We start from the raw sequence: 13,986 nt of genomic DNA on the forward strand, positions 1-13,986 counted from the left end.
TATTTCGTACAAAGTATGAGGAATCTCAACCAAGAACTATATATTTGTATCTAAGTGTAGCATTTTATTTGGAAAAAAACAACGATGTATAATTATGTTTTTATGTTATGATTATTTATAGGGGGTGGGGATTTTGAATATGGAGGAGTTTAAGAATATTTATAAATATGAAAGAGTAATAAAGGGTAACATGACTCTAGCGGAAATCCAAAGAATGGTATTACATTTGTAAGGGACAGAGACCAGGCAAGGTAAACAGAAACACACAACAAAGAACATGACGTAACCAAAACGTTACAACTAAAGTAAAGTAAAAAGTATAAAAAAAATTTAAAAAAAAAAGTAAATGAGGGACCCGGACAAAAAATAAGAGTCTGTACCAGGTGCACCGGTAGGGTAAGCCTCCTCTGCTTTTCAAGAAACATCCGCCGAGTTGCCGATAAAATGTCACGTCCGAGGTAGCAAAAGTGGAAAGGACATCTATGGCACAATGACAAAATCGGTCTCGTGAATACACCATGACGATGCACGACCAGTTACGGAAAGAAATCGAGCGTTCAACTGCATTGAAAAAATAATTAACAAAATAAAGAATGGACATGCTTTTATCATGAAGAAATAAAGCTATCAGGAAGATGTCAATGATTCAATAATTCAATTCGGAAATTTCATGATACTAAGTGTATTTCCAAAACCCTCTACCTAAACGAATAGATCAGCCCCAACCATCATATAACAATATACATTTACACAAAAATAACCTCTTTTTAAGCCAATGACAATATAGCAAACATGAACTGCCGAAACTCAGACCAGAAAATGATTACTTAAAAAAAGGAATCGCGTGTTTTACATAGTCGAATAAATAAATAACTGAATAAATAATAGACATATTTTTATTATTAAAATAAATTGTCGATGCATACATGTTTCCGTTACAATCCTAGTCAGGATAACAAAGGTATAAAACAAAAATGATGAAGATGAAGCTCTTAACAACAAGAACAAAAAGCACTTATTTCTACAATGTTAATAATTTTCATTTTTAGCCTGAATATTTTAATGTTTTATCTAGGTTAACATAATTAATATTCAAGATGGTACATTACCTATTTCCCTATCTAATTGTTCACAGCTGAAAGGCTCATGCAAACGTCATTGAAAAGACATTTTGCCAAATGCAGTCCCACTTTGCAAGTGCCTCTACAAAAGTGTACTCAACATGCACGACAATTGCATAGGTACAGTTCTCTTATTTCAAGTGCCACTTCTAAGGACCAAATGTGTACCCGACATTCAGGACATTAACATAAGATAATTTGTTAGGTACAATTATCTCATTACAAGATCTAACTTTAAAGACCATATGCGCAATAAACAGGACCGTAAGTAAGCCTTGTTTACATTGTCTTTTATTTATTATTGGTATTCAACTGAAGGAAGCAAATGATTATCTGTCTTTGAGTTATGTTTGGAGAGGAAGGAAGTGGAAGAACGAACTATATATTTAAGTATTATACCCTTCATGCTTAAGTAAACACCATTCTACAAAATAGTCATAAGTTTTTGGTGTAAAATTACAATTTAATTGTAATGCAAAACATGAAATTGCATTCCCTGTCATATTAGGTATACTCCAACTCATACAGGAAGTTGATATAGAACAGCACCCAAAATCACTTTTAATGTGTGTCCCGTATACATAGAGGTTACAGACCACCAATTCAACCAATGAGCATTTGGAACGTACGCAAAAATAGTCCTACGCAGAAATTACCCCTGTTCCTCATAGTGCTGTGAAAAAAGTTCTCATCTTATTTAAAAAATTTAAACAGTTTCTGAAAGGAAAAACATTTCTGTACATTTTATAGGTGCATTTTGCTTCTTGTGATGTGAAGCCTAATCTCCATAATGATTTTTAAATATACCCCTATCTTGTGAAAACACTGGGATTTCCCATGCTATTTATAGACCCTTCACTTCCGGTGACCAGTACTGCACTGCAAGTCTGCTAACCCCACATGCCATTCTGAGGATTGTGAGCTGACATATGTAGAATCATGCTGATATATAGTCCTCTGCAGGTTAAAGTTAAGGTAAAGTCCAGAGAAGCCATTGAATATTGTGAAATTAGCATAGAAGCCTATGGAAAGTGGAATTAGTGGTTTTTAGCCTAGAGCCACACGCCAAACTTAAAATCAATCCATCCATTGGGAGCCGAGATAATTGCAACCGAATTCGGACAGACTAACAAGATGATTCCAATACACCAAACACTCTTTTATTTGGGTTATATTATGATAAGACTATAAACATCTAATCAATACATTGATAACATTGTTTCTTACTGTAAATGTGTCTGTTTGTATTAAAACAATAAATGAAACAATAAATAATATTAAAAAAAAAAAAAAAAAAAAAAAAAAAAAGTCATACTAGATATGATGTACAATTAACAGCACTAACGTCAAATGCATTAAGTATATAAAAGACGAATAAACAAAATATACATTTTCGTTCCCAGAGTCATACTTCCCATTTTCTCTTTCGTCTACCCCGGACTTGGTGTGTGTTTCTAGAACAGCATTGCACGCTTATCCTACCGGTGCACCAGGTCCATGTTCCCATTTATTAGTGGAGTTCGGGTTGCTCATTTACTTTTGTTTCCTTGTACGTTTTATTTTAGTTGTTTCATATTCTTTATGTACTGTCTATTTCACCTGTCTTTTCTTTATCTTAAAAATACCTGATCAAAAGTAATTTTTAACTCATTGGTCAACTCTCAAAATGACCAGTAATCTCATTTCTTGGATCTCCAAAGGGAAACTTTGGCTATATAAATCGTTTTATGTTCAATAAACTGTTATTACATTACATTTCAATTTTCAAATGTATAAGTATTGGTGGTTAAATAATTTCATTCTTTCACCTTAGACATTTGGTACTAGGTATTTGTCAGAAATTTCTAGCCTCTGTATGTATTGTTACGTTTTTATTCCCTGTTAACTTTTATGTTGTTGGGGTATATAGGGGCAACTTTTTCGGTGTACCTGTGTATAATGATGTTTTGGAGCCAGCTGAAACCTAACCTGTGGTGTGAGCGTTTCTTCGCCATAAATAGAAGAGCCATGGGTGGCCTTGAGCTGACTTTTTTCATCCCTGTTTTTTTTTTTTTTGGACATATTATCCTCATTATACAGTTTTTAAAAACGCGACGAGACCCAAAGTGATACTTTTACTGTACTTAAAGGACTTTCTATTAATGTTAAAACGTGATAAATCAATGTGACGAAGATAAATCAATGGACTGAGTGAGGTTGTTAAGACTTTTTTATTGAAGTTATAAAGACTTGCTAGTTCGAAATGTTTTGATAAACAGTATATCACTCTCAAATCAATAGATCACTACTTGGAAGTAGTCAAAGAAACCCAATATTGTATTATATTTGTATAAGATAAAGTATTGCTGTATGTAAGAAAAGGGCAAAACCAATACATTTAAGAAATTTTAGCTTAAAACGCACTATTCCGGGTACGTATGAAGGCATAAAATTCCTAGCTGACTATTGTCAGTCGTTTCCGAATAATTCCTTAGTCAAATTGAATTATAAACATTCAAATTGACAAAGGCAGATAATAGGAAAAAAATAACTTTAGACTGGCATCGATCTTGTCTACCAGTCTACGGGTATTTCTAGAAAAGCAGAGGACGCTTACTAGTATATAAACCCTTTTGGTTTAAAGTTCATGACCTTGTTTATTAATTAGGTGATTGGAAAATTTTGTATCCAAGATAAAATAAAATCGACGGTATTTTTTCTAACAAAAAAAAAATGGCCATATTAAATTATTAGTTTGTATACTGATTTTACCGAGGTTGTTTTATCTGTATCTTCAGTAGTTTTGGTTTAAAAGCAGCAAGGAGGTTTTATGCTAAATCTGAATTATATAGATAGCAATGATTTTTCGAATGTTTCCTGTGAAAACGACAATTCACACCGTGTAATTAATTCGGTGATTTCATTCTCGGACAAAAACATCACAGCGCGAATATCATTTCAAATTTTGAATGTAAAAAAAACCCTCCTAGTGCCATTTGTTTGATGCATTTTTGCCAAAATGTTTGCGCGTCCTAATTCTTAGTTTGGCTTTTGCATTTCGATGACAATTGAGACCGGGAAGTATATATATAACAAATATATGGTTACAGATAGAGATCAGAGAAGACAGATGGGAACATGGAAAATACAAAAAGAAATGACGGCAAGTCATGAATGATTTTAACGTTATTGTCTTACAGTTGCATAGAATGCATTTTATCTCTGACGATGTTAATCATTGTTTATATCGCATTTATGAAAAGTTACAATTAAAGATTGAACTCTAAAATTATGTTGCTTCTTTTCCCAAGAATATACGAAGTTTTAAACACACTATTGATCTTTCAGTTTTCTAATCAATAATCATAATTGTTGCAGAATTTATTTAAATTAAAGGTTTGATTTATATTATATTTTGTACACCAGTAAATATGTATGTAATTAGGCGGCTCTTTCTAAAAATCAATCAGTTTATTCTTTTTAGCGGCATTATCCTTCCTATCAATACAAAAGAAATCTTTATTACAGTGCATATCATTCCACGAATCGAATCAAGTGTATGTCTTGGGAATATTGAAAAGAATTAATGATTGATTCATTGATTTACCTTTAACGTAACAAACATTTGTCGACGTGCACTTCATTTTTTTAAATCAATAATTATTCACTAGTCTAATGGGCTCTGATTTGACCATGGCTAAAGTATTCAAATCATCATGTGTTAGCTATTGCTTGAAATATTTTACAGCAGACGTCAGACGCTATAAATATTAAGCCTTCGGAATTATGTGAGCGATAATTCAACCATCTGTTTTTATTTTTTAGAACATGTACAACCTTTCCGCAAGGAAAGGTTTCTCTTCTCTTTTTTTTATAGATATATTTAGTTTGATCGATTAATCTGCAAATCCTCACGAAGGAGAAGTCAATGGTTAAGTTTCTTATTTGGTTTCTTTATGCATTGTATACGTTTCATGTTAACAAAACAAGTGTCATATCTTTTTTAAATACAAGTGCTACTTTACATGTTAAATATCATGTAAATATTATATTGTAGGTGCTTCTGGGTCTGACTTTGAAGAAACGACTTCAATGACAGCGTCACTATCAAGTTTATCTAAGTATATAAAGTATATAAATTAAAAACAGTAACAATAAGAACAACAAAACAAACTGAAACCAAAAAAAAAAAAAAACAAACACACACACACACACACACACACACACATAATTATTGGTAATTGAAAAAGTTGAAATAAGATGCTTACACTTATGAAAAAGGATTTACTATCGACTTTTATATAAATTTTTTGGAAGGGAATAAATCAAAGTGCTGATGCACTGATACAAAGAAGATCTTAAAGTAATCAAAAACATTCATGTAACCAAATTGTAAGCTAAATCAACGATCAAAACTTAGTCCTTTTAAAGAATAACCATTTGTTTTAATGCAGTGTATATTTATACAGTCCATTTATCAATGTATTTTTGGATCTTCTATTGTACTATTGCTTTTGGTATTCCTGGCTGTACACGTACGTTTATGTCTTCAAATTTCTTAACACTTTACACTTAAATTAGTATTTCTTACAAAACATGAATGCCACTGAGAACCCCTGATTATCAATATTCGGTGAATTTTCAAAGCACGAATGGAACCATACTTTAAAATTTCCGTAGGTTTGGAGATGCATGAAGACGAAATGAATCCCGCAGGCTGGAGGGAGTTGAACAAGGGCCTAATCCCAAGGAAGAAATTAGCAAAAAATTCTCCTTATTTGTGCTCACTTTGATGTGGATTTTTTTTTTTTTTGTAAGAAATTAAAACTAAAATTTGTCCTTGCCATTGTTATCTAGATTAGGCCCTGCGTTTAACTCGTCGAAACTGCGCACGTATTTACAAGAAATGATTACCTTTCTGTAGGAATTTTTCAATTCAAACAATGACGCAAACTCTTGTTCTAAAAACTACTTTACAATTTAAAAATCTTTAAACTAATACAACTTTGCAGCTCATAGATTTGAACAATTAAGTTGGAAAGTCAATGATATAGAGGTGTGGTGAATACAGGGAATATGGTGTCTTTATCGCAAATGCACCTTAAGTATAAATCCATCTTTTTTTCTCTCCGAAACAAAAAAGTTACTATTGAACCCATATCCCATGAGTACCATTTTTATGATGAATCACTATTGTGCTAAAGCTGAGTGTTTTATACCTTTTTGCCTTCAATAATGTATGTGCATTTCTTTCATGATTGTTTCACAAATATGTTTAAGATTACAATACAAGTAACTCCTATGTTTTGCAAATATATAAGTGCTAAGAAACAAGGCTTCATGTTTGTATAGTTTTTTTTTATTAAGAGATGCTTTCTTCTCACTTTATCTAGTGAAACTTTTAATCACTAAAAAGAAATCAAGGAAACAAATCATAACAATGTCTGATAAATGCAAAATATTACAATGTAAATTCATGAAAAAATACATGTATTTTAACCATATGATATGTAGAAACCTCCTCTTGTTGGGAAATATTGTTAACATGTACATATAATTTTGTGCAAAGCCTGCAAAAAATAAAGGTTCGATGGTTAGAACAGTCCCAGGTTTTTACTGATTTTTAAATCACTTGGTCATTATTCCTACAGTGCATAATACTAGTCAATCAGTGGCAGATCAAAGGGGGGCGCTTAGAAAATTTAAAAATTGTTGAAAACTTGTGCGTGTTAAATCATGAAAAACACTCATTAAGAAGTATGATACAATAGTAATCCAGCAAGTTATTTATTCAGTATGATTTCTTGAAACTCAGCGGTGTACATGCTACATGTATGTATGTGTACATGTATGTTTACTATTTTATTATGTACATGTACATGTAGTATTTAACATACATGTACACAATGCATTTTATGTACAGAAGGTAAATTCCTGGGACCAAATTAAACACATATGAAATTTTTCAATTAAAAGGAGGGGTACCAACCCCATTCACTCTCCCATGGATCCGCCACAGTAATCTATACTTACAACACAAAAGTGTACACTGCAGCTCTGAAAATCCGCCATTAGAAGTTTCCGACACCCTCATTAACAGGGTCAGGTCGAGAGAAATAAATTGGCAAATCTCGATTGAGTTTTCCTCTATACGAATGTTGGGGTCAATTTGACAAAATAATCCAGCTCTCTGCGTCAATATTTAAATAATTAATATCATAAAATCATTGAAATATGTAGTTCAACATAGTCATATTAAATATCTTTAATAAATGTTATACGCCCATGTCGTACGTAAAGTAAATATCGTATGTTATACATGGAAAATGATCGGTGGCGGAGCGATATTTTCAGGTAAACTTTCAAAAAGAATAACCCGCGTAGTGTTATTTTGGTAGTTATATGTAGAAATGTCTACCCTGGTTACGTAATTTGGTTGCCGACGATCTCTAAGTCAAGTTCAGTCTATAAATAGACTTCCTTGACGAAAATCAGTGGAGTTTGGAATGCACAGAGAAGAGATAAAAGTTTAAGAAACAAATATCATGTTATGACTACCCAAAATAAACTTCAGACAAATACCTTTGTTTGACATAATGATTGTAAAATTATTTATTCATTAAAAACCATTGTGAAATAAATAACGATCAATACTATTCGATTATGGTTCTTAGTTACCCCTATCGGTAATTACTCCAATCTGATTAGTATAATGTCTTTTTCGCATGTTTTGTTTGGTTGTTTACCTTATGCGGCTTCATCAAAGACAACTTCTAACTACTTTGTAATTTCTATGGAGTTAATATCACAAACATGTGACTAAAGCTTTTTGCACCGAATACTATCTCTTTGCAAGGTTTTTACCTGTACGAAAATACTATCAAATTAATCTTTTACTGAAAACAATACTCAGCTGACTATAAACAAAAGCAACTTAAAATATTTGTGAACTTAAAAAGATAATTCAAATACTTTTTATCGTCGTACAAGTACGGTTATATAAAGGTGTTTGGTAGTAACTGATCGGTAGTTTGGCGACATTGTAGTTAATTATATTTGGTTATCTGTTTATTTCATACTAGTATCAAAGAGATACTACCTTAAACAGGCATGGCGATTTCCATGTAATCAGATGAAAACAAAGTAACAGTAGAAAAATAGGAAGAAGTTTATGTTGATTTAGACATTTTTTTTTTTCGAGCAGGCCAGAAAATAATTATTTCTTTCATAAGCAGCCAGTGATAAAAAAAGTTTATTTCAAAATCGAGATTGTTAAGTCGTTTTTCTGTCTGAATAAAAAAATGCTCAAATCTGGAACAGTTTTATTTTTTTTCTTCAAAATAATCCCAGGCCACCCCATCTCTCTTTGGTATAAAAATGGTCGGTGCCTTCGCCTTCCACAACCTGATGGTGTAATAATTGTGTGCAAGAAAGTTAAAAGTGCACCCACACATTTCTCAATACACAAATCGAATCTACTATCAATTGCCTCGGAAATTTTCCATAACATTGTCCCATAGATGATGTATACAAAACAAAAAAGACAGAAACACACTTGATATTCTAGTGTTCGTTTTGCTTGTCAAAAAAAAAAAATAATAATAATAATAATAATACAAAAACACTCAAAAATTTGTTACCCGTTTTCTTTTTGGTTCTGGTTTCTTGGCGTTGTCATGTACAATAAACAATATTTCAAATGGGATAAATTTCACAGGTAGGGATCTTCATAAACTGAGGCGAAAAAAAAATTAAAATGATTGCCCAATATTCTCAAAACTTATTTTTATGACGGGCATCCAATTATGGATTTCATGTCATGTACAGACAAAATCTTTATTTGTTTTGATTGCAACGGAACGAAAATACTGACCATATCAGTTACCATATCAGTTAAAACAAAATACTGCCAAATATCTATGAACCAAGTGACCCTTGATACCTTGCAATTTTTATACAGTCATCATGCCAGTAAATCAGAAACAACCCCCACCAAAAAGAAAAAAAAAAGAAAGAAAATGGAACACAATTGATACTCTAATGTTTTTTGGTTTTTTTTTTCAAAAACAATTAAAAAAAAAAACAAATGTGTTACCCGTTTTCTTTTTGTTTCTGAATATTTGGCGTGGTCATGAACAATAATCAAAATTTTAGATGTGATTAATTTCTTAGGTAGGGATCTCCATAAGATAAGCAAAGAAAACCCTAAAATGACTGCCCAACATGCCCACAACTTATTTTCCAAATAAGGATTTCATGTCATGAAAATAAAATACAGACAAAATCTTTATTTCGTTTGGTTGTAACTGCGTGAAAATGCTGTCCATATCAGTTAAAATAAAATACTGCCAGATATCTATGAAAAATGAAAAGAAACATAGAACAAAAGAACCCAACTTCTACTTCTGTGAGGGATTCGTCAGGTATAAAACAGGTCACCATGTTTATTTTCAATCTATCTGATTTTGGATTGTTACATTGTACAGTCATATGTTTGAAGAAAATTTTTAGTCACTCATAATTATTGATTCAGTGCTTTTTGTTTTGTTTTGTTTCGTTTTGTTTCTTTTTTTTTTAGTGTAATTCATGTCGAAAACCTACCCCTAGGCCTATTTTTGGTATTCAGCGCCGGAGTTATTTTAAATTAAAAGATTTTAATAAATTAATAAGAAAAAACTCCGTTGAACGTATGCCACTTCGTACATGTATGACCAAACTCTAGTCAAGCGGCTTAATGACTTCAGTTAAAGCAAGCCATGGCAGGGTGAGTAAAAATCTATTATTCCAAATGCATGTAGAGTTCTCATTTAGTAGAAAGAATTCTCATATTAACAGTTGGCCGGGAACTGATAATTTAAAAGTATATTAAAAAAAAAACCCATGTCGGAAATGGCCGAGCGATCCGGTTGCACTCTTCCGGCTTTTTCAGGCAAAATCCCCCATAGACGCTGATTATTCTTTGTCTTTTTAAACTTTATTTACAAATCTGAAATGATAGCATAAATATATTTATGTCCAAGTAACAGTAAATAAACAACAGCCCAGCCGTCCAAAATTCAACTGTTTTCATTTTTTATCTGTTGAATCCCCTGGTACAACTGATACTTAACACAAATAAAGAGCTAATTTAAGATAGTTGTATCGAGTTAGACAGTTGTTAACAACTGAACTGTGCAATAAATAATTGTGTCTGTTAAAAACAGAAAACAAAATAATGAGTCATTTGAATGCAATATATATATACCAATAGCCCCTATCTTTTTAATTTACATTTACCGTTCGTAGCTGGAAGATGATTTGCTAAAAACGATCGGTGCCTGAGCCTTTGAGTCTTAAAAGACGAATGTTTGGTCTAGGTGTGTGACCATAAATTCATTTAAACTAATGATGGCGGAGTCTTCTGTCGAATATACAAATTCTACCAATCATAAAGGAGGCTTTGACAAAACATTTGTACAGTAAACTGATATCTGCATGCCATTAGCAATGTCATATCTTCCGAGTAAAGCTACTGTTGAAGGACAGAATGTGAACAGCGTATGAAAATTTTCAAAACGTGTATGATTTAAATGTTTTTAAGAAACCCCTTGGTTGACGCCACTTTTTTGTGGGCCATAAGATGCCGAAGGCTATTACCAGCCCAGTGGTCTGACCTATCTAACCAGATTTATAAATCCTAGATTAGCTTCGAAATTTTGAGTTGCACAAAATAAGAAACCGTCTAAACCATTGTATTAAACATTGTACATGTAGCTACAATAATTAATCTCCTTTGACATACTTTTATGAAACTTATCATTGCTGGATTCTGCTACCTATTTTATATTTATTTGATTTGAGTACTTCTTGTTTATCCTTTTTGATCTGAATCTAGAACTTCTAAGTGTTTGGTTGCGGTTTAATTGATGATAATGACTGGTTATTTGTTGAAAGAGTAATCAAAGGAATAATGATTCGAGCGAAAATCAAAAGACTATATTTCAAAGAAAAAATACTTAAAAGGGAAAACAGACACACACAAAAAAACATAAAATAACTAATATAATACATACAAAGAAACAAAAGTAAATGAGCAACTCGGACTCCACTAAAGACTGGGAACATGGCCTGAATGCACTGTAGAGTGAGCGTCCTCTGCTTTTCTATGAACACCCACCGAGTTATTCATAAATAGTCAAGAGACCAAGGTAGGCGAAAGAGAAAATGAAAACTATGACACGTTGAACAAATCAGTTCTATTGGAGCAAATGGATACACCGTGAGTTCATGATGACGACCATAAAACTTCTGTAGTGATGACTTCAATCTTGTAACAACATAACTCTGTTCCAGAAGCCTAATTGTAACGTGTCTATCGCGATACCAAAAAGTCTGCGTAGCAACGGCAAATTCAAGCAGATCTTATGAGTTGTGATATGAAAACTTCATACACAGGCACTGAAGGCATGTTGCCACAGATGAAAGGAAAGTTAACAATTCTGAATGAAAAGTCATTGCGTTTATTGTATAGTTTAGTCGGTAGTTTTTCTTTTCCACCGTTCTCTAAGTTTGGGTCAAGATATGAGGGTGACTTCACAGTGTCTGTAGTATCCTTTTTCTCAAGTTCATTTGGGTAGATGCAATATATAAAATCCCGAAACTAGGATTGTTTAATGATAATACGTCATCTATGTAGCGGAAACCGAGATTAAAGGATATAACTAAACGATTTCCTTCTTTTAGATAAGATTAATTATAAAAAACAGCCTCATAAGGGTGAGGGTGAAAAGGTTAGCGAGTAGAGGAGCACAATTTGTTCCCATTAGAATACGTTTACTTAACTGGACAAATATTTTTTTAAACATCTTTTTCGATATACATTTTTGTATTTGGAAGATGATTTGGAATCGTATTTTTTTCACAAAGTATAAGGGATCTCTTCCAAGTACTACATGTGCCGTCTTTTCTTGTATAACAGCGATAAAAAAAATGAGTTGGGAATTTTATTGAGTATTGGGAATATAAGTAAAAAGGGTTGAAATCAGAGATTTTAATGATATTGTTTTCTGATAATGACCTTGAATTGAGGGTTTCCAGAAGACCTTTCAAATTTTTCAGGTTCTACATTGAATTAATACCACTACGGGAAAAACGTGTACAGCATATCAAAACAAGTTTTGTGTGATTGGTATAAATAACGGTCAGATGATTTTTAAATTCCAGTCTTTTGCAATAAAACTTTTAAAGTGTATTCTTAGCGATAAAAGCTTTAGTTAATTGTTTTTGAACTGAAAAACAATTGAAAAATAATCATGTCATTTTTGAGGAAAGGAAACAATTTGGAAAAAGGAAAATGGTAGTACTTGAGCAATAATTTAACAGCAATATGTCTATTTGTTTTAGGAAACTTGGAAAGGAATTCTTTATGGAAGCGTTTGGAGAATTTCGCAATGAATTTAAACAACTAGCCTTTGAAGCAGGAAAAAGGGGTGCAGAAGTTGCTTTGCTTGGCGAAAACCTTGTAGAAAAACATAAAAATGAATTACGAGACAAGGAAAGAGATATAAAGGATTTAAACAGTGAGAAGGAAACATTACAGAGGGAGCTTGAAATTGCAAATAATCAATTAATGGTTTTAAAAGATAATCTTGAAAAGGCGAAAACTTCAAACGATGAATACTATAAAACTGAAAATGCCAAAAGTCTTGAGGAATGCGAAAAATTAAAGAGGGTCATTGACATGAAAAACAGACAAATACAGTCAAAGACACAAGACATTGAACGGTTAAGAAAAGAGGTAAGTGCAATTGAGAAAAAAATGGAAGAAGAGGAACGGGAAAACCGAACAAAAGAACAAGAGCAAGAAGAACTGATTAAACAAGTAAAAGATAAATTCAACAAAATGCAAGCAAGGTACCAGGTAAAACAAGCAGCTGGAAACATTGCAAAGGATGAACTTGAAAAGGAAAGAAGAAAAGTACATGAATTAGAAGCGAAGATACGTGGTCTTGAACAACAATTAGTGAAGCATAAGAAAGAAAATAGGAGGAAGTAGTAATCCACACTTTAACTTATTCTTTTCAATCTTGAGAGAATGTAATGTAGTTTGTATATATAGATATTACATATGGTGTAACAGTCTTCTTTGTTAATTGGTTATTATTTTCTTGTAATACAAAGGATATTCCATGTACATGAAGCCTTGCTTCTATATTTAAATATATTGACGCTTTGTTTCAATTTATATGTATATTGACGCTATACTTCTAAATTTAGTACCGGATATAAACCGTTCCGTTCCGTAATTACTCTAGGTCAATCATGGCGGAAGCGCCGCAGACAAAGCAGGCACGAGACCGCAATTAATTTTCAAGTGCATTTCAATATACACATTTGAGCAGATTAAAAAAATTCCACCGGTGCAAACTGAATAAAACTTCTCTGGCCTAAAGATATGTACAAACAGGATTTTATATATCAATTGTAGAAAATTTTACCATCATTTTCTGAAATTAATACATATAATTCGGAGATGGGGTAAACATGACAAATGAACTGAGTTAAAAGTCCTAAATTTTAACCTTCTTCCACTGAACCAAATCACAACTTTTAGTCAGAATTGATTAATGAAAAAAAATCCCAAGTAATTTTAACCTATTTTCTACCAATTAGAGGCAAAACTTCAGCAAATAAGTTTCCAGTAAAAATATGAAAAAATGTGGAAGGTACCTACTACCAAAGTTGGAACTATATTCGTATACAATGAAAACCAAGGGGAATTAATTGTGTTCTCGTACCTATTAGATCAACAAATGTGCTCAATTTGAATAAAAACTGCACTCATGTCAAGATACACCTTTTTCGACTTCAAGTACAAAGTTTCATCATGATTAGTTGAAAAATATAT

At 32.2% G+C, this 13,986-nt stretch overlaps 1 protein-coding gene across 2 annotated transcripts; it reads left to right on the top strand.

The window, feature by feature from the left end:
- Window positions 1-4,176: 4,176 nt before the first annotated feature.
- On the top strand, window positions 4,177-13,369 carry LOC148626925 (uncharacterized). 2 transcript variants are annotated; one of them, XM_088562454.1, is made up of 3 exons: window positions 4,177-4,263; window positions 5,158-5,230; window positions 12,483-13,369. In XM_088562454.1, exons 1-3 carry the CDS (start codon window positions 4,239-4,241, stop codon window positions 13,132-13,134), a joined length of 750 nt encoding a protein of 249 aa, XP_088418580.1. In that variant the 5' UTR covers window positions 4,177-4,238; the 3' UTR covers window positions 13,135-13,369. The 2 variants fall into 2 exon arrangements, with proteins under 2 accessions (XP_088418580.1, XP_088418661.1); XM_088562535.1 differs by having other exon boundaries at window positions 5,158-5,221; window positions 12,483-13,341.
- The last annotated feature ends 617 nt before the right edge of the window (window positions 13,370-13,986 follow it).

This window comes from Perna viridis, chromosome 1, assembly GCF_037379345.1.
Source record: "Perna viridis isolate PV_CMFRI_1.1 ecotype Kerala chromosome 1, ASM3737934v1, whole genome shotgun sequence".
NCBI lineage: Eukaryota > Metazoa > Mollusca > Bivalvia > Mytilida > Mytilidae > Perna > Perna viridis.